This window comes from Narcine bancroftii, chromosome 5 (assembly GCF_036971445.1).
Source record: "Narcine bancroftii isolate sNarBan1 chromosome 5, sNarBan1.hap1, whole genome shotgun sequence".
Taxonomy (NCBI): Eukaryota; Metazoa; Chordata; class Chondrichthyes; order Torpediniformes; family Narcinidae; genus Narcine; species Narcine bancroftii.
The window spans coordinates 146,022,705-146,043,787 of NC_091473.1; the positions used below are offsets into that span (position 1 = coordinate 146,022,705).

Genomic DNA, 21,083 nt, shown 5'->3' on the forward strand with positions numbered 1-21,083 from the left:
TGGCTTAATTCTCACCAGATCTTAATAGGTAGCTTTCGAGGTTCAAAGGATCATTTTATTGTCACACAATGATACATTAAAAATGTAATATACACAATATACCTCAGCAGACAAAAAAAATTACCATTAACATTTGTCTGGTGCCCCAAACAATAGGAGAAAGAGAAGCAAAGGGGTCCCTCCAGACATTGAGTGTCCGTGGATCCACCTCCAGCCCTCCCGCATCCTCTGTAGCTGGCACAGACTCCTGTTCAATCCATCGGCCGCCCGAGCTCCAGATCCAAACCCCCGACTCGATCGGGAAGCCTTCAGGGCCTGAAGCCCTTCGGGTCCCCTTCTTGCCCTCAGCACCCTCTCCAATCCAGGTTCCGATACCTGTTTCCCACAAGCCATTCTCTCACAGTCCACAGACTGTGTGGGTTCCCCGATCAGGTTGCCAACCGCCCATGGCCCGCGTGGGTCATTCATACACTGAACCCCTCGCTGGCCCTCTGCCATGGTAACCTTCCCTGTCAAGTCATTTCCTCTGTTTCACCTCAACGAGGAGGTGTTCTCCCCATTTCTGGTCACCTTCCCTGTCAAGTCATCTCCTCTGTTTCACCTTCTCAACCGGGAGGTGTTCTTCCCATTTCTGGTGACCTGCAACAGTCCGCTGCTGCCATAGAGTCTGCACCCCTCATGGTACGCTACCCAGCATAGGCACCGCCATTTTGGGCCCAGACCCCGAAGTAGCAGGATTAAAAAAAAATTGGCTCCTTTAATAGGCTGCTTAAAGCCTCTACGGAGCATTCAGCAGCAGGACCGGGCACCAGGACCCTGTGAAGTAGCACTGTATCTCTGCTCCCAGCTCTCTTGGTTTGCAACCAGCGGCAGCGCTGCTGTTCCAGGAGCTCTGGCGTTTTTAAATTCAGCGGGAGGAAATGATAATTTGAACACCAGTGGAGCCCAGATTCTGCCTCTGAATGCGGTGCACGCTATCCACTTGCACTTTGGTGATCTCTCTATCCCTCTATAAGCAGGGATTAAAATGACAGGTTGCAGCCTGCAGCCAGCTCTGAGTAGATAGGAGACTGATTAGATCTAAAAGCAGGTCAATGGTGGCCAAGGTTCTTACTTTGTGGTTCATTCATGCACAGAAGGTCAGCATTGAACTGCAGATTGCGGTGAATGTGGTCGCGAGGACGTTCACCAGGGTGATTCAGGAGAAGGAAAGAGTTAGTCTATGAGGGGAGATTAAGTCATCTGGGACTGTACATGCTGGAATTTAGAAGAAAAAGAGGGGCTCTTATAGAAATATATAAAATTATGAAAAGCATAGGTAAGATAGAGGTAGGTAAGTTTTCTCATTGGTGGGGGAGACCAGAACTAGGGGACAAAGCCTCAAGATTCAGGGGAGTAGATTTAGGACACAGATGAAGATCTGCTTTTCCCAGAGGATGCAGTATCTATGGAATTCATTGCCCATCGAAACAGTGGAGGCAACCTCTGTAAAAGATTTAAGACCAAGTCAGATATATTTTTACATTGTTGGGGAATTAAGGGATATGGGGGAAAAAGGCAGGGAGGTGGATATGGGCAATGATCAGATCAGCCATGATCTCATTGAATGGTGGAGCAGGCTCGACGGGCCGGATGGCCGACTCCTGCTCCTATTTCTTCTTGTATTCTGGAGAATCCAAACTACACCAAGTCAGGAGGACAGGAGATTGTAGCTCAGGTGGGTCTCAGGGATTGGAGCACTGCTCCAACAGTATACCTGGTACAATGAGAAGGTCCCTTCCGCAGGCTGTTTGGCAGATCAACACTAATTTTCACACAGCTGTATATCGTAGAAAAACAAGAGCACAATTTATAGATACAGTGAAAAGAATCAGAGCAAGCCAGCACAGCTCTGCTGCGGGGTTCATTCAGGAGCCTGATGGCTTTGGGGAAGAAACTGCCTTTAAGCTGTTGGTGCATGCTTTCACCTTCTGTACATCAACACACCACCAAGTAAGAAACTCCGGCCTTTTGCACTCTTCAGTCTTCTCCCCAATGGGAGGAAGGAGAAGAGAGTGTGTCCAGGGTGCGATGGATTCTTCAGTAGTCCCTTTGCCACTGGCATTCCAGTTAATTAGCTGTGCAGAGTCCTGGGATAGGAAGCCATTTGTGCTGTTTCCACTGGGGCACCTTTAACTGGGACAGTGACTGGTTTTCCATTGAACACACTCATCCCCGTGTATCAGAGTATTCTACCTTCAACGCCATGGATAGGATTAGGGGTAGAGGCCGTCAAGCCCTGGTGTGATTTGACACCAGTGGACAGACTGTTTTCTTTTTACACTAGATCCTGTCCCAGTTAATTTTCTGTTAATTCCTGGGTCAATGTGCCAGTGGAAAAGGGGTTAGTGTGTTGGCTTCCTTTCCTAGGCTGTGGGACATGTAGATGGAGTCCATGGAGGGGAGAAATGTTTGTGTGTGGTTCTGAGCTGCATGCGCCGCCTCCTGTTGCTTCTTCCGAACTTGAGCAGAGCAGCTCCCGTCCCGCACGTGATGCATCCAGCACGTCTGCTCTCAATGGGGACCCCTTTGGAAGTTGTGGAGGGACAGGCTGAACTTCCTTCGCCTTATGAGGCTTTGGTGCTTTCTTGACCGTCGAGTCAACGTGGTTGTCCCGGGTCAGGTCATTGGAGATGTAGCTTCCCAAGGTGTTGAAGCTATCTACTGTCTCCACTATGACACCATTAAGGATGGGTGACCAGGGTTGCTTCATTGCTGCTTCCTAAGGTCATGGAAGGATCTGTACAGAAATGTCATTGCTGTCATGCCCACATTAGAAGGCACACGGCAGGTTCCCATATTTTTTTAAAAAAAGCAATGTATAGTTAGCCAGTGGAACAATTGATTTAATTTTTCTCTCTGAACTGCCAAAATGTAAATTGAGTTTCTTGTCATATACACTGGACAATATACAGATGCACCAAAATACATACTTGGTGCAAATACAGTAAAACCTCTGGTGTCTGGTACCAATGTAGATTGGTAGGTGCCAGATAAGTGAATTTTCTGGTTGCTTAAGGTAGCATGTTGTATCATCAGCGAGGCGTGCCAATTTTAAACTTACGTATTTTTTTACCTATTTATTTTCCACTTTTTTTTGCTGGTTGCTTGTCTGGATAACAGGTGCTTTGCCAATAGTGTACCTAATTGAATAAAGAAAAGGTAGATGATCAATATTCATGGCTACCCTGGTGCAAATAGTGACCTAGCAAGAGTGCGGCCAGTCCGTTTGGTATCAGATCAGTGTCAAGAGCCTGATGGATGTTGGAAAGAAACCGTTCTTGAACCTAGAGGCACTGCTCTTCAGGCTTCCGTACCTTCTGCCCGAAGGGAGCAGTGAGAAGAGGTGGTGACCAGGGTGGTGGGTGAGGGGGGGTGGGGGTCTTTTATGATGTTGGCTACCTCCTTGAGGCAGTGCCTCATATCGATGTATTTCAATGGTGCTGAAGGGTTCCTGATCATGTTGGAGGTTCAGAATTGGAGCTCGGGCTGCCGGTGGTTTGAAATGGAGTCCGTGCGGCTGCTGAGGCTGGCGGATTGCAGAAGGCAAATCCTCGGACACTCAGTGGCTCTGAAGGGACTTTCTTTTGCTTCGCTTTCTCCCATTGTTAGGGGCACCAGGTTCATAGTGATTCTTTGTTTGCCTCACGTAGGCAGTATTTCAGATTTATTAGCCGAGTCCTTAAATGACATCTCGTACAACCCTGAGATTCTTTTCTGAGGGTGAGGCTAAATTATCACTTATTGGTAGTGGGAAAAAAACTGTACACAGTAAACAAGTTAATAACTGTATCATGAATGTAAACAAACTGCTTGTGCAATACAGAGAGAACAAAAAGAAAATCAATAAAATGCACAAGTAAGAGTCCTTAAATGAGTCCCTGATTGAGTTTGTATTTAAGAGTCTAATGGTGGAGGGGGAGCAGCTGTTCCTGAACCTGGTGGTGCGAGTCTTGTGGCACCGAGACCTCTTTCCTGATGGCAGCAGTGAGAACAGAGCATGTGCTGGGTGGTGTGGATCCTCGATGCACCGCTCCCTGTTCTTGATAGTGGGGAGGATTTTCTCTGTGATGTCCTGGGCAGTGTCCACTACCTTTTGGAGGGCTTTACGCTCAGAGGTATTTTTTCTTCTAAATTCCTGTACCAGACCGTGATGCAGCCGGTCAGCACACTTTCCATCATAACTTTGGGTTTCTGATGTCGTAGCAAACCTCTGCAAACTCCTTAGGAAGTAGAGGCGCTGACGTACTTTCTTCATGATGCCATTGGTATATTGGGTTCAGGAAAGATCCTCCAAGATAGTGACTCCCAAGAACTTAAGTTTTCTCACCCTCTCCACCTCTGATCCCCAATGATCACTGGATTGTAAATCTCTGGCTTTCCTTTTCTGATCAGCTCCTTAGTTTTGGTGACATTGAGTGCGAGGTTGTTGTTGGTGCACCATTCAGCCAAGTTTTCAATCTCCCTCCTGTATGAAGACTCATCCCTGTCTTTTATACAACCCACTACCGTGGTAGAGAAAGCTGAAGTCCAGCACCTCTGGGTTGTCTCTTGAACCTCCCTGTACTTACAACCTGAGCCCTAACCTATTGCAAGACCATCAAAGATCTCAAATTCGGCAAATTTGTAGATGATGTTATTGGGTGCTAAGCTACACAGTCGTAGGTGTAAAGTGAGTAGAGCAGGGGGCTAAGAACACAGCCCTGTGGTGTTCTGGTACTGATAGATATCATGTATATTGTAAAAAAATAAATTATTACATGAAGGAAGGAAAGGATGCATTGTTTAACGGATTTAATGCATCTTATAGATTGAACTTTTAATAAATGGGAAGGGGGGAGAGGGAGGGAGGGAAGGGAGGGGGGAAAAGGGGAGAAAATGACACTGTATACAAGAGAAAAATGTCTATGTATTTTGGTCAGTATGGTTTATTGTGTGAAAAATAAAAAAATAAAAAAAAGGAAAGAAAGGATGGAATGTCAGAGCCTGTGATGGACCTGGCTGTGTTTCTGCACCATGTGCACTTGAATTTCCAAAGCAGATTGTGATGCATCCAGTCAGCGTACTTTCCACAGTGCACCTGTAGAAGTTTGAAAGTTTTGTAGTAGTAGACATTAAATTATTATATGGTGCAGAAAGGGAGAGTAAATATTAAAAATAGATAAACAATCACAGTTACAGTTCATGTCAGAAAAAAAATTGGAGTTTCCTTAAAGAGGGCACTGTTTTCGGTGGTACTGGTGAAGTTTATGATTAGTGTCGTACTGGAAGGTTCAAGAGCTGTTTGAAAAACCTGTTCTGAACTTACAGAGAACTCAAATGGTACTGACCTTCCTGTTCTGAGCCCTGATGGTACATCTGTGTTGACTTCAGGAAGGAAACTGATTGTCCTTCGTTCGTTGTGGACCAGCAAGGAAGTTTTTCAAAATTTGCAGAGGGATCTGGATCAGATGGAAAAATGGGCTGCAAAATGGCAGATAGAATTTAATGCAGACAAGTGTGAGGTGTTGCATTTTGGAAGGACAAACCAAGAAAGGACGTACACAGTGAATGGCTGGGCACTGAGGAGTGCGGTAGAACAGAGGGATCTGGGAAAACAGATGCATAATTCCCTGAAAGTGGTGTCACAGGTAGATGTAAAGAGAGCTTTTGGAACATTGATCTTCATAAATTGAAGTATTGAGTACAGGAGCTGGGATGTTATGTTAAAGCTGTATAAGACATTGGTGGGGCCAAATATGGAGTATTGTGTGTAGTTTTGGTCACCTAAGAACAGGAAAGATATCAATAAGAAGTACAGAGTGCAGAGATTTACTAGGATGTTGCCCGGACTTCAGGAACTGAGTTACAGGGAAAGGTTAAACAGGCTAGGACTTTATTCCCTGGAGTGTAGAAGAATGAGGGAGATCCACAAGCATTGTCTGTTGTCTCCTGGTGCTTTGCTGCATCACCTGGTTGTAAGATTTCTCTTGGGGTTTTGGGACCTGGACCTTGCCCGTCCGGACACTTGCATTTTGTTGCTACTGGAGTTGAGCTTCTGTGCTGGTAAACCCATGGAACGGGAATTAGTCCACCCAAGACTGCGAGATAAAGCAGAGGGTTGTGAACATGGCTTGATGCAACACATGCACCCCCTCACCTCCATTGAGTCCGTCACATACATCTCCATCCTTCTCCCCTCCATCGACTGTCACACACAGCGCTCCCCTTCCTCAACTCTGTCACACCCCTCCCCTCCATCAATTCCGCCATACACACCCCATTCCCCCCCATCGACTCTGTCATGCACACACTCCCTCTCATCGACTCCATCACACTCTCCTACCCCTCCATTGACTCCGTCACACACGCCTCCTCCCCTCCATCGACTCTGTCACCCACATACCCTCTCCCCTCTATTGACTCTGTCATACACACCCCCTCCCCTCCATTGACTCCATCACACACACACCCCCTCCCCTCCATTGACTCCGTCACACACACACACACAGCCCCTCCCCTCTCTTGACTCTGTCACACACACCCCTCCCCTCCATCGACTCCAACACACACACCTCCTCTCCTCCATCGACTCAATCACACACACACATCCCTCTCCTCCATCGACTCAATCACACACACATCCCTCTCCTCCATCGACTCAATCACATCCCCCTCCCCTCCATCTACACTCCATCAAAACACATCTCCATAGAAACTAAACTAACCCTTATTTTAGTTCCATACGCACCAGATTATTTCTAAAACTCGGTGAAGATTACATAAAAGAGAGAGAGAAAAAATTAAAATAAGCAGTATCATCGACTATATACGGCAAGGGTGGATCTGTGATTTAGCAAGCCAACATCATGAACTATTTTAGACAGAGGAGGATCATAACCTTTGAAGATCATGCAGGAAGGACTATTTATGGCAGGCGACAACTCATGAGTCTCTATCGACCAGACATTTGATTACGACTGAGGCAGTGGATTTGCTGAAGCTCCTACTGCTCTTGGAAGCTCAGAAGTCGACGAAATTACTTCTGTGGCGCCGCATATCAGTTAATCAGTTACTGTGGTGAGTCTGATGAAGGAATTAAAAGTTTAAATATTTAAAATTTATATGAGTGTTTAAGGTGAGGGGAGGAAATTTAAAGGGGCAAATATCTTGCACAGGAACGAGCTGCCAGGGAAGCAGATGTAATGGTTGTGTTGCAGGGATGGCTGGATAGACCCAAGAATGTGAGGGTAGGAGGTGGATCAGGTGCAAGCAGCGGGATTTTCATTTGACTTGGACATCATGTTCAGCACAGGTATCGTAGGCTGTGCGTGTGTGCACATGCTTGTGTGTGTGTGTGTGTGTGTGAGTGTGTGTGTGTATCTGCATGTGTGTGCATGTGGCATGTATCTGCATATGTGTGCACGTGCTGGCATGTATGTGTGTGTGCATGCATGTGGGTGTGTGTGTGCGTGTGCTGTGTGTGTGTCTGTGCATGGGTGTGTAGTGCACTCCTCTGCCTTTTACTGTATATCCGTATTTGTAAATTTCCAATGGAGATCATTTATTTTCTGTGTGACTCCTTGTTGCTTCCCTAGCCAAAGGTGTTGCAGAGCGATGAATAGCAGGCGTCTCTCCGTGTGCCTGAAGAGGCAGGAGCAATAGAAACAGAGAACCCCTTGGTTCAGGTTTTGATGGTCATTAGTTTGGTCCCACAAAGTGGATTTCCTCTCGAGACTTCAACCTCTATCTTTGACTTGGATCTTTGGGCCCTTGGAGGATTGAAGCCCACCTATAAAAATGCCCACTGTTCTGATAACCACTGTGTCGTTTAGCTGCACTATGGATGTGCAATGGGCAGGTTTATTGGCTTCAATTGGGAGCTGATAAATTAGGGATGTGGAAGTCTGGAGAAGGCAGAGGGCAGGGAGCCAGGGCGACTGAACCAATGGGAATTCCAATGAAACACGAAAGTTAGCAGATGCAGAAATGCTGGAGGAACTCAGCTCTCTGGTCTCGCAGCCCCCATAGGAGGTAAAGATATATATCCGATGTTTCGGGCCTGAACCCTTCTTCAAGGTATGAGTAAAAAGTGGGCAAGCGGCTGAATTAAAAGGCTGGGGAGAAGGGAAGAAAGGGCAGGGGGAGGAGAGGGCAGGGGGAGAAGCACAAACCAACATACAGAAGGTGTTAATTGGACAAGGATAGGAGAGAGGAAATGTGAATGTAAATTTGGGTATCAGCACGGTAACAGGCCATTTCGGCCCATAAGTCCATGCCGCCCAATTAACACACCCTGGATACGTTTTTGAATGGTGGGAGGAAACCGGAGTCCCCAGGGAAAACCCATCAGACATGGAGGGAATGTACAAACTCCATAAAGACAGTGCGGAATTTGAAGCACAGTCCCGATCACTGGCGCTCTCAAGGCATTTCGCTAACCGATACGCCAACCGTGCCGCTCATGGAAAGATGGGAGTAGATTGGGGGAGGAGGTTGCTTTTGGCTCTGTGGAAGTGGGGCTGTGGGAACAGAGCCATAGGGAGAAGAGAGAGAGCTAGAGAAAAGGAGATATAGGGAGGGGGGGGGTAGGAAAATGGGAACATAAACACTTGTACAATGTCATCTTCACAATCCTGTCATATTCTCACACTCGACACTTTATTTAGTTATTTTTGCAAATTTATTTGTTAGCGATAATGGACCTCACCAATTGACTAAGCTTATCGGTGATTTGGACAAGGTAATTACAGGGAGTATCTCCATATCTGCAGATGGTCATAAATTTATTGTGATACATGTTGTAGGCTATGTGTGTGTGCACGTAATTGTGCATGTGTGCGTGTGTATGAGTTTATTATCACCAGATTCAACTACCAGCTGCAGCCGAACAGGTACTTTGTAAAACAAGATACCATTGTATAAATTAAATTATAAAGAGATAGTAAATATGTAAGAAAGTTGATAAATATTCACAGTGACTGCAAGAAAGAAATGTTTCAATTGTGTAGACAGGCCTTTTTGTGGTGCTCAAGTAGTTTATGGTTCAGATAGGGAGGGAAAGTTCAAGAGCCTGACAGCTGTTGGGGGGGTGGGGAAATCTGTTAGAACCAGATAACATTATAGCACAAAAAGCAGACATGACCCTGCTTTCTCTAGAGATTTCCACGTCCCTCAGATTAGAGCCAATAAATCTGCTGTTGCACATCCACCCTGATTTCCAAGTAACTGCAATACATTTCCTTGCCTCCGCTAATGCAACTTCAACAAATTCTAATTGATATATTGACAGTTTTAATTTAGGTGTTGTTCCTTCAATATTTCCTAATAAAAATAAATCTGGGTTTTGTGGAAATACGACACCTATAACTTGTTCCAAAAAAATTCCCTAAATCCACCCAAGAAAGTCTTTCCTTGGGACAAGAACAAGTTGAATGTAAAAAAAAAAGTTCTTACATCCTCACCATATCTAAAACATTGATCTGATAAATCTGATTTCAATTTTTGTGTGTAAGATATAACTAATGTAAAATATTATACTGAACTAATCTATACCTTACATTAATGGTATAAGTCAGACAATCTCTGAAAGATCTGCCCATCTTCGTTCATCGATTGTGATATTTAAATTTAGTTTCCTCCTCTGTCTAGAGTCATGAGCTATTTGTAATAAACAATATACTGTGGAAGTAAATTTCTTAATAATTCCTCTTCTAATAAGAATTTCTACTTCACTACAACTAGGTAACAACAGGTTGGTCCTAACTTGTCCCTGTTCTCAATTTGAAATATCAAAAAAGGGTATTTTGGAGTATTCTGTATTTATTTCCCAATTGTTCAAATGTGATTAATTGACCCCTTTCATAACAATCTTCAACATTTATAATCCCCTTACGAAACCCAATACCTAAAAATTGATCATCTTTTGAAAAAGATGCAAGAGAATTTGGAGTCACAGGCATTTTGGGCGATATACATCCTCTTACTCCAATTTCTTCATTTATTTTATTCCAGATATTAATCAAATGTTTCAACTATGGTGTTTCTTTATCACCAACCATCAATTTTGCTTCCCATTTGTATATGAATTCTTCTGCTTTTCTCTCTCTCTTATTCAATTCTATTTTAACCCATGATGGATTGTTTTCTCTATTATAAAAAGAGGTAATAAATGTCATTTGTGCCACTTGATAATAATTTTTGAACTTAGGAAGCTGTAAGCCTCCCAATTCATATTTCCATGTTAACTTTTCTATGGGAAACACTTGACATTTTACCTTTCTAGTGGAATGTCCTTACACATTTGTTCAATTCTTGGAAAAAAATGTTTGCGGTATTAAAATAGGTAATGTTTGAAAAATATTATATTCTTGATAATATATTCATCTTAATACAATTAACCCTTTCCCCACTAAAGTTATAGGTAAATTGATCCATTTAAAAAAATCTTCCTCAACCTTTTGAAGTAGTGATAAATAATTCAATTTATATAAATTCCTCAAATTATTATCTGTACGAATCGCTAAGTATTTAATACCATCTATTGGCCATTTAAACTGAGTATCCCTTCGGCATAGAGTAAAGTCTCCTTTCGTTAATGGCATAATTTCACTTTTATCCCTATTTATTTTTTAATCTGAAATTTTCCCATATCCTTCTAATTTAATATATAGCTTTTGTAAAGAAGTCTCAGGTTCAGTCAAATATATCAAAGCATCATCTGCAAATGTTATGCTCTTCTTGACCAACCCTAAATCCCTTGATTTCCAGATCACTCCGAATTGTTCCTGCAAGTGATTCTTTAGCTAAAATAAACAAAGCTGGAGATAAGGGACATCCTTGACTACTTGACCTCACCATCTGAAATAGTGCAGATATTTGCCATTAGTCAATACTTTAGCTTCAGGATTATTATATAATACCCTAATCCAATTTACAAAGGTCGATCCAAATCCAAATTTATCCAACATCTTAAACAGAAAGTTTATCAAATACTTTTTCTGCATCTCCTTCTTTGGCTTGGCTTCGCGGACGAAGATTTATGGAGGGGGTAAAATGTCCACGTCAGCTGCAGGCTCGTTGGTGGCTGACAAGTCCGATGCGGGACAGGCAGACACGGTTGCAGCGGTTGCAGGGGAAAATTGGTTGGTTGGGGTTGGGTGTTGGGTTTTTCCTCCTTTGCCTTTTGTCAGTGAGGTGGGCTCTGCGGTCTTCTTCAAAGGAGGTTGCTGCCCGCCAAACTGTGAGGCGCCAAGATGCACGGTTTGAGGCGATATCAGCCCACTGGCGGTGGTCAATGTGGCAGGCACCAAGAGATTTCTTTAGGCAGTCCTTGTACCTTTTCTTTGGTGCACCTCTGTCACGGTGGCCAGTGGAGAGCTCGCCATATAACACGATCTTGGGAAGGCGATGGTCCTCCATTCTGGAGACGTGACCCACCCAGCGCAGCTGGATCTTCAGCAGTGTGGACATCTATAACCACTGCAACACTCAAATCTCTTTTTTTTTGTGCTAAATGGATTATACTGGCCACATTCTCTTTTTTTATAAAACATCTATGATCCATATTTATTAATTTAGGTAGCAATTTAATCATAATTTGCCAAAATTTCTGCAATGATCTTATAATTTACATTTAACAATGAAATTGTCAATAAGATGAATACTTTAAAGCACACATGTCAAACTCAGGCCCGCGGGCCAAATTTGGCCCGTGATATAATTATATTTGGCCCGCAAGATCATATCAAATATGTATTAGAGCTGGCCCGCTGGCCGCCGCGCCAGTATAGCGCATGCACAGCTAATACTACAAATCCCAGAATGCTTTGCAAATGCGTTGGCGCCGGCCCGTCAGCCCGCTAATCACCCCCACCTCCTCTCTTTACTTTCATTAGTATCTGCGACCTGTCACCTAACTCACATGTAATAAACCCCTTACGAAAAATGGCCAAATGAAAGACAGAAAACAGGACCTTTCAAGACAGGTGGGAGGCAGACTATATGTTCATCATTTTAAAAGACAAACTTGTTTGTCATTGAAGCAAGTTGTTATTTTTTTGACTTGTCGGCTTGTGAAAAAAAATACATTTAAAAGGAGCTTAAAGGCTATAGAGAAATATTATTTATTGAATATTTTATTTCTCATTTGTTAATGCTTCTTCTGGAAAGAGTTTAACCAAAACTATTATTAAACATTTATTTTAATAAGAAAAAGTTTAACATTACATATGTTGAAAGAAGAGAAAACATGCAGATGTTGTTGAAAATTTTCAATAAATATTTAGTTGGCCCATGACTTAGTCCAAGTTTTAAATTTTGGCCCTCTGTGAATTTGAGTTTGACACCCCTGCTTTAAAGGGTCTCTATCTTTTTTAGGTGTCGCCGTAATTATTCTGGGAGACCATGGGTTTCCAAAGCTTGTGCTAATACTTCCATAAAAATAGGAATTAATACATCTTTAAATCCTTTGTAAAATTCAGGCAGGAATCCATCCTCTCCTAGATATTTATTAATGACTCTTAGCCTCCCTCACTTCTAACTGAATAAAGTGAGCACTCAATTCAGTTTGCTCTTCCAAACCTAATCTAGGCAAAGTTAACTATGATAAATATCTATCTATTTTATTTTCATCTTTTAAAGATTATGAACTGTATAATTTATATTAAAATTCTTAAAGGATTCATTTATTTCTTGAGGCTTACAAGTAATAATATTAGTGTCCTTATTAATTGCATTAATTTTTCTCCAAATTTGCTGCTTTTAATTGCCAAGCAAGTATTTTATGTGATCTTTCACCTAATTCATAATATCTTTGTTTAGTTATTGTAATAGTTTTCTCTGTTCTGTAAGTCTGTAATGTATTATACTGAAGATTTTTTATTAATTAATTGTCTAAATTTATCTTCAGAACCCTGTTTTCCAAAGCTGTTATTTCTCTTTCAAACTGATCAGTCTCTCTCATATACTCTTTTTAATTTTAGAAGTAAAGATTATAATTTGACCTCTGAAATATGCTTTGAAAGCATCGCATATAATAAACATAATTTACCAAGTTCAAATTTGTATCGCAAAATGTTCAAATTTGTGTTCTAACAAACTCACAAAAATCTTTTCAATACTAAATGAATTAAATCTCCATCTATAAATCATTTTTTCTCGTCTGGCACTTCAATCGTTATTAATAAAGGTGAATGATCAGATAAGATCCTCGCTTTATAATCAGCTTCAAAAATCCGAGCTTGCATTTGTGCTGAAATTAAAAATCAATCAATTCTAGAATAAATGTCATATCTTCCTCTATAGGATGAATCCTCCTCCATGTCTATTAAATTCAAATCTCTCATTAACACCAATTTTGCTGCTTTTTTAAAATTGCTACTTGAGCAGATCTATCCAACAATGGGTCTAAACAGACATTAAACTCCCCTCCTATTAAAATATTTTCATGTGCCTCTGCTAGATTAAGAAATGTTTCATGAATAAATTTCTCATCATCAATATTTGGAGCATACAAATTTAAGAAAGTCCAGGATTCAGAATATATTTGACAAAGTACCAATACAGATTTGCCCACAGAGTTCTTCACAAGATTTTGAATTTTAATTGGAAGATTCTTTTTTCTATCAAAATTGTCACACCTTTTGCCTTAGAATTAAATGAAGTAGATAGTATTTATCCAACCCAATCCCTTTTTAATTTCAAACGTTCTTTAGTAGCAGCATTTCTGGGCAGGGATACGGATCATTGTGCAGGCAGAAGAGATTTAGTTTAATTTGGCATCATGTTCAGCACAGACCTCATGGGAGAAGGGCCTGTCCCTGTGATGTGATATTCTATGTTCTAAGCTGCAAAATGATTTGGGCAGTTTGGTGGAATGGTCAGAGACAATTGTCAATCTGGATCAGTGTAATGTGATGCATTTTGGCAGGACAAACTTAAAGGCCGAGTGCATGGTTATTGGTCGGATACCTAACAGTCAACAAGAACAGAGGAACCTTGGGGATCGTAATCCATAGATCTTTTCAAGATCACCGCGCAAGTTGAAGCGATCATTAAGAAAACCTATGGGATGCTGGGCTTCATTATAGGGGATTTGAGTTCAAGAGTCATGTCGCAATTCTACAATTCTCTGGTGAGCCCACACTTGGACTATTATGTTCAGCTCTGGTCACCTCATCTTAGGAAGGTCATGGAAGCTACGAGAGGGCACAGAGGAAATTTACCAGAATGTTGCCAGGATTGGAAAATGAGCCTTATGAGGGAAGGTTATCAGAGCTGGGGTTTTTCTCCATAGAGTGTTGGAAGGATGACTTAATAGAAGTGCACAAGATTCTGAGAGGCATAGGTAGGGTGGACACGGGATCCGCAAGTGCTGGAATCCTGAGCGAACAAAGAGAAGCCAGAGAGACTCAACGAGTCAGGCAGCATCTGTGGGGAGAAATGGTCGGTCGATGTTTACGTTCATGTCCCTTTACTGAGACTTGAGGATGGCAACTATAAATGATCGGCGTGGGGGGTGGAGAGAGAGGGGCTGGGATTGATCAGGTGGGAATAGGCCACTGGACAAGAAGGCGGGGAGAGGTCGGGAAGGAGGCATCAAAGGAAATGGGAGAATGCCAGGCAATGGTGCAGAATAGTAAGTGCTTTTAAAATGCCCAGCCTCCACCATCACTCCTGGCAATGCATTCCAGGTACCCACTACTCTCTGTTTAAAAAAAAAAGAGTTACCTCTGACATCTCCCCTAAACTTCCCACTCTTCACTTGGTACACATGCCCTCTGGTATTTGCTACTCCCACCCAGGGAAACAGGTGCTGGCCGTCCACCTTATCTATGCCTCTCAGAATCTTGTAGACCTCTATCAAGTCTCCTCTCATCCTTCTATGCTTCAAAGAGAAAAGTCCCAGCTCTGCTAACCTTGCCTGGTAAGACTTATTTTCCAATCCAGGCAACATCCTGGTAAATCTCCTCTGTCCCTTCTCCTATAGATGACCTTAAACCCATGTCCTCTTTTGATACCCCACCACAGGAAGTAGATTATGGCCATCAGCTTGGTATCACTCATAATTATTTTTACTTCTGGCAAGTTACCTCTTGACCTCCTGCACCCCAGTGAATGCAAGCCCAACCTGTCCAACTAAACCGATGGCATGAGAGTTTATTGTCATACATAGAAGTACAATGTACAGTTGCTTTGAAGAATCTTACTTGCTGCAGCCACACATTTGTGTAAGGTGCACCATCTACAATTGTATAAATTACCACAATGTGCTGAGATAGAGAAAGACATTAAACCATAAAACATAGGAGTATAAAAGGCTATTCAGCCCATTGAGTCTTCCCCGCCATTCATTTATGAGCTGATCCATTTTCCCACTCACCCCTGCTCCCCATAACCTTTGATGCCCTGGTAAATCAAGAACCTATCAATCCCTACCTTAAATACACTCAATGACCTGACCCCCCCATAACCGCCTGTGGCAATAAATTCCTCAGATTTATCACCATCTGGCTGAAGAAATTCTTCCTCATCTCTGATCAAAGTGCGTGCCCTTCAATCCTGAAGTTATGCCCTTTTGTCTTAGACTAGTGATTTTCAAACTGCCTCCCTAAAATTACTTTCCACTTTAAGTAATCCCTATCCTATGCCATCGGTGCTCCGTGATTAGTGAGGGATTGCTTAAGGTGGGATGTGAGAGGGAAGGGAATTTTGAGAATCACTGCTTTAGACCCAATTGTTAGTGAAATATTTTGCTTAAAAAAAATGGTCATTGACCCATTTCCTTTGGAGTCAATGAGGGACGATTAAACCAGTGGTTTTCAAACTTTTTCTTTCCACCCACATTCCACCTTAAGCAGTCCCTTACTTATCACAGAGCACCGAAGGCATAGGGATTACTTAAGGTGGAATGTGAGTTGGGGGGGGGGGCAGTTTGAAAACCACTATCCTACACTGTCCCACCCTGTGAAACAACCTTTTTACTCTAATATATATATAAAAGCATTTATATTCACAGTTACTGTTAATGCAAGGAAAGAACAACTTAACATTTCAGTTATGCAGACAGACCTTAAGGAGGTCCCGCATACCTTTACCATTGAATTAAGTCCTCCAATGCAGGCCACATCCTGGTGAATCTCCTCTGCGCTCTCTCCAGGGCAGCCATGTCCTTTCTTTTTAAATTAAAAAAAATTACACTCGATTAACCTACAACCCCTGGTATGTTTTGAACAGTGGGAGGAAACCGGAGCCCCCAGAGGAAACCCACGCAGACTCTGGGAGGACATGCTGACCTTACAGACAGCGTCGGATTCGAACGATGTGTTGCGCTGGGGTGGCGCAGTTAGTGTAGCGGTTATCACCATGCTGTCACAGGGCCAGGGTTTGAATCCGGCACTGAGCAGAACTATACATGACTTCTGTTAAGTTGCAATGTAATGTCCCAAATTTTGGGATGTTTTGCCCCTTTCATAAAGGTGACTCCTTCACCACGGTGGGTATGGGGAATGTAGGTGCGTACTTGTGGATTGAAGGAGGAGTTTGGGGCAAAGTGATGAGACAATTTCTACAGCAGTGTGAAGTGACCAAGCTTGTTTTTTGGTTCCTGGTCATAGTGGTATGGAAGCACTACAACCAATCACAGGCGCTGACACAAACTGCTGACTAGTACAGGAGCCCAGGCTTGTGAGAGTCTGTTTCTAGCTGAATGCTGCAATCGATCTTCCTTCAGGCAGTCTCTGGAGGTTGAGGAGATGGTGGGGGGGGGGGGAGGGGGGTGGGAGGGGGTATCTGCCTGGAGAGTTTGGATGGGATTCACACAGCACACTGTGGGGCAGATGGCAGAGCTTCTGACAAGACTCGACTGCTAAGAGATACCCTGTGTGCTGTCCGAGAGCTTGCTGAGATTGACCGGGGACAAACATGTCTGTGAGACATCTTGCTTTGTGAAGCATCTTCCTCATCTGGGGAAATGAACAGGTCGGAGATTGGTCTCTCTGGAGCATGGCAACCGTGATTAATATTCCAGCCCTGGCTGAGCATGCATCCCTGACTAATTCTTTTTAAAAAATTTTGCAAGGGTTCTGCTGTGCAATGCTGATCAATGCCCTCTTTTCCAACAGAGACTGTAGCGTTCCTGCTTCTGTCTGCCACGATGACTGAACATTAACCCAAACCAACCAACCTGACAGGGAAACAGATTCTGTCACTTGGTGACCATGCCTTCGTTACCCCTTGATGAAGGTAGGAATAATATTTTTATAAAAGTAATGCCCTTTTGCATTGTTGAATAAGAGCGAACAAGTAGGAGATCTATAAATTTGGAGGCCTTTCTTTTAAGGCCTCAGATTTGGATAGGCTGTGATTTTCAAGATTTATATTGTCATGTCATATCACAAAACATGTAATATTACACAAAATTACCTTCAGCTTGCAGTAAGGCCATTAGTGTCGCCCGGTGACCCCTACAGCACAAGAGAAAAAGGAGCAAAAGGGAATTTGTACAGAGTCACTGAGTGTCTGTGGACTCACATCCAGCCCTCCTGCAGCCTCCGCAGCCGCACAGACTGTTCTATTCATCGGCCTCCTGAACTCCAGATCCAAACCTCTGATATGATCAGGAAGCCTTCGGTGCTTGATGCCCTTCTTGCCTTCATCACCCTCTCAAATGCCGACTCGCATACCGGGTTCCCTTGAGCCGGTCTCCAGCAGCCTGCAACCTATGTGGGTCGTTCAGCTGCTGAGTCCAATGCTGATCAGCTGCCGTGGTCACGTTCCCTGTATGGTCGTCTCGTTGGCTTCTCCTTCTCAACAGGTTTGGGTTGGGGTGTGGCGAGGGCATTTGAGGGGTGGGAGTGGATGTTTGTCCCCTTTCTGGTTTCCCCGAGGTCTGTCACCCATTGTGGCTGCTGCCGAACCCAGACCCATGATCGAAAGATTTTAGTTTAAAAACACAGGTGTTTCCTCTAACAGGCTGTTTAACACCTGCACAGGTCCATCACCATTAGGACCATGTGGCTGAATCCTTTGTAGCAGCGCTGTGTCTCCGCTCGGCCAGGTCTGCACCAGCGACGGGCAGCACCACCATTTTAAAGGCCGTCACAGTGTTTTAGTAAGGGTTCAGTGTGTCTTGGCAAGGATGACTCATCCTCCTGGGGTCTCGTGGCTTCTGTGGAGGGTGGGCAGGGGTATGTGACAGCAGTAAATGCGGATGTTATTCATCAGTCCGGGAGATATCTGTGAAGAGGCAGGTAGGGTGAAAGTCTGAGGCCCGTGACTGTTCAATGGATCAGTTCCATTGATCAACATGGAGTCAGCATCGCACAATGAGGAAACAGGCCATTCGGCCCACACCTTGTTCATGTTGAACAGGGTTACTCATATGTGTTAATCCCATCTTCATTGTCTGGTGGTTCAGTGCTGTTCGAGACACCACTCCCTGACTCCACTACATCCTATGACAGGTCGTTCCTCACACCCATCATTCTCAGTGTGGGAAATGTTACCCCTCAGGTCCTATTTAAATCTCTTCTCTCTTCTCTTAAACCTCCTCCCTTGTTTGAGACTTCCCTACCCTGGGATAATGAACCTTATCTCGGCCCCTCATGATTTTATGAAGTTCCATAATGTCCTATAAATATTTCAAAGAACCATTAGAACCATCAAACATTACAGCACAGAAACAGGCCCCTTCGGCCCTTCTAGTCTGTGCTGAACTATTATTCTGCCTCGTCCCACTGACCTACACCCTGTCCATATCCCTCCATACACCTCCCATCCATGTATCCATCCAAAGTTTTCTTAAATGTTGAGATTGAGCCCACATTCACCGCTTCAGCTGGCAGCTCGTTCCTCACCCCCACCACTCTCTGTATGAAGAGTTGCCCCTAAAAGTTCACCTTTCACCCTCAACCCATGTCCTCTGGTTTGTATCTCACCTAACCTCAGTGTAAAAAACCTGCTTGCATGTACGCTGTCTGTCCCCCTCATAATTTTAAATACCTCTATCAAATCTTTCCTCATTCTTCTACGCTCCAGGGAATAAAGTCCTAATCTGTTTAACCTTTCCCTGAAACTCAGTTCCTGAAGTCCAGGCAACAACTTCTCTGTAAATCTGCATTCTTTCAATCTTATTGATATCTTTCTTGTAGTTCAATGACCAAAATAACATACAATACTACAAATTTGGCCTCACCAATGTTTGTGCAAGAAATCTCTTGGTGCCTGCCACATTGACCACCGCCAGTGGGCTGATATTGCCTCAAACCGTACATCTTGGCACCTCACAGTTCGGCGGGCAGCAACCTCCTTTGAAGAAGACCGCAGAGCCCACATCACTGACAAAAGACAAAGGAGGAAAAACCCAACATTCAACCCCAACCCACCAATCTTCCCCTGCAACCACTGCAACCGTGTCTGCCTGTCCCGCATCGGACTTGTCAGCCACAAACGAGCCTGCAGCTGACGTGGACATTTACCCCCTCCATAAATCTTCGTCCGCGAAGCCAAGCCAAAGAAGAAACCATAACATCCCAACTCCTGTCCTCAATACTTTGGACTTATGAAGGCCAATATGCCAAATGCTCTCTTTACAACCCTATCCACCTGTGATGTCACTATCAGGGTATTATGTATCTGTATTTCCAGATGTGGTGGACCACCACCAGCCTACTCTGCAGGGGGAAACCTCTGTACCTGCAGGAGTGTAAGGGGACAGGACAACACCTGGACGGCTGTCAATCAGTCAGCCTGAATGGATCAAGCCCCACCGGGTCGGGTGTCAATCACCCTCTGGGATATAAGCCTGCGCCGGCCTCCCAAGGCCTCACTCAGAGTTGCTGCACCCATAGCCAGCCTGGCTCTGTGGAAGCCTGTTGTACAATCTTTACCTTTGTGTGTATCTGATTCTGGCTAACCACACCAGGTCCCTCTGTTCTACCACACTCTTCAGGGCCCGACCATTTACCGTGTACGTCCTTTCTTGGTTTGTCCTTCCAAAAGGCAACACTTCACACTTGCCTGCACTGAATTCCACCTGCCATTTTGCAGCCCTTTTTGCCAACTGGTTTAGATCTCTCTGCAAGTTTTGAAAACCTTCTTAAATACTGTTAATGACTCTGCTTTCCCCACCTCCCTCTGGCAGTGTGTTCCAAGCACTCACTACTCTTAGGGTGAAAAAAGTCCCCCTCATTTTCCCTCTAAATCCCTTCCTCCTTTCTCTAAATCTATGTTTTCTCTGCTTGAAACTGACAGTGTTATCCATCTTAGGAATGCTCCCCCGTCGCCTTTCCCTCAGCTCTGTCTGTCTGTCCCTCTGTCTCTTCCCCCCCCCCCCCACCCCCGCCCCACCTTTCCCTCTGTTTCCTTTCTCAGATAAATTTTCACCTTTCCTCTTATCATATCCATAAACACCCTTGGTCTGTGAGGACTGGAGTCCTCCCCTTCTCATTTTTCCCCCTTTCTCTCTGCAGTCGTTATTCAGGCCCGAAACGTTGGTAATATATCTTTGCCTTCACTGGACGCTGCGAGACCGGCTGAGCTCCTCCAGCATTTCTCGGTGTTTTTACTGCAGTCTCAGTGTCTGCAGACTTTATTGTTTCACTCTGTTACCGTCAAGGACGGGTGGGGGGGCTGAAGGGCTGTCTCCATGCTGTGTTTCTCCCCCCATGGAAGCTGCCCGACCCCAGACAGTGGAAGAGAGTGAGGGAGGGATGGGGAGGGGGACAGAGGGATGGGGAGGGGGGACTGAGGGTGGGGAGATTAGGAGGGGGACAGAGGGAGAGAGGGATGGGGAGAATGGGTGGGATGTGGAGATGGGGGGACAGTGGAAGAGAGTGAGGGAGGGATGGGGAGGGGGACAGAGGAATGGGGAGGGAGACAGAGGGTGGGGAGATTAGGAGGGGGACAGAGGGAGAGAGGGATGGGGAGAATGTGGGTGGGATGTGGAGATGGGGGGACAGTGGAAGAGAGTGAGGGAGGGATGGGGAGGGGCACAGAGGAATGGGGAGGGAGACAGAGGGTGGGGAGATTAGGAGGGGGACAGAGGGAGAGAGGGATGGGGAGAA

General features: G+C 44.3%; 1 protein-coding gene across 5 annotated transcripts in view; it reads left to right on the forward strand.

The window, feature by feature from the left end:
• Nucleotides 1–21,083, forward strand: part of ttll7 (tubulin tyrosine ligase-like family, member 7) — a 272,031-nt gene that overhangs the window by 80,077 nt on the left and 170,871 nt on the right. For all 5 annotated transcript variants that reach the window (XM_069939351.1, XM_069939355.1, XM_069939350.1 and 2 more), the window contains exon 2: nt 17,142–17,262. In XM_069939351.1, the coding sequence (XP_069795452.1) occupies nt 17,238–17,262 (25 nt within the window). In that variant the 5' untranslated portion in view covers nt 17,142–17,237. The remainder of the gene's footprint in view (nt 1–17,141; nt 17,263–21,083) is intronic.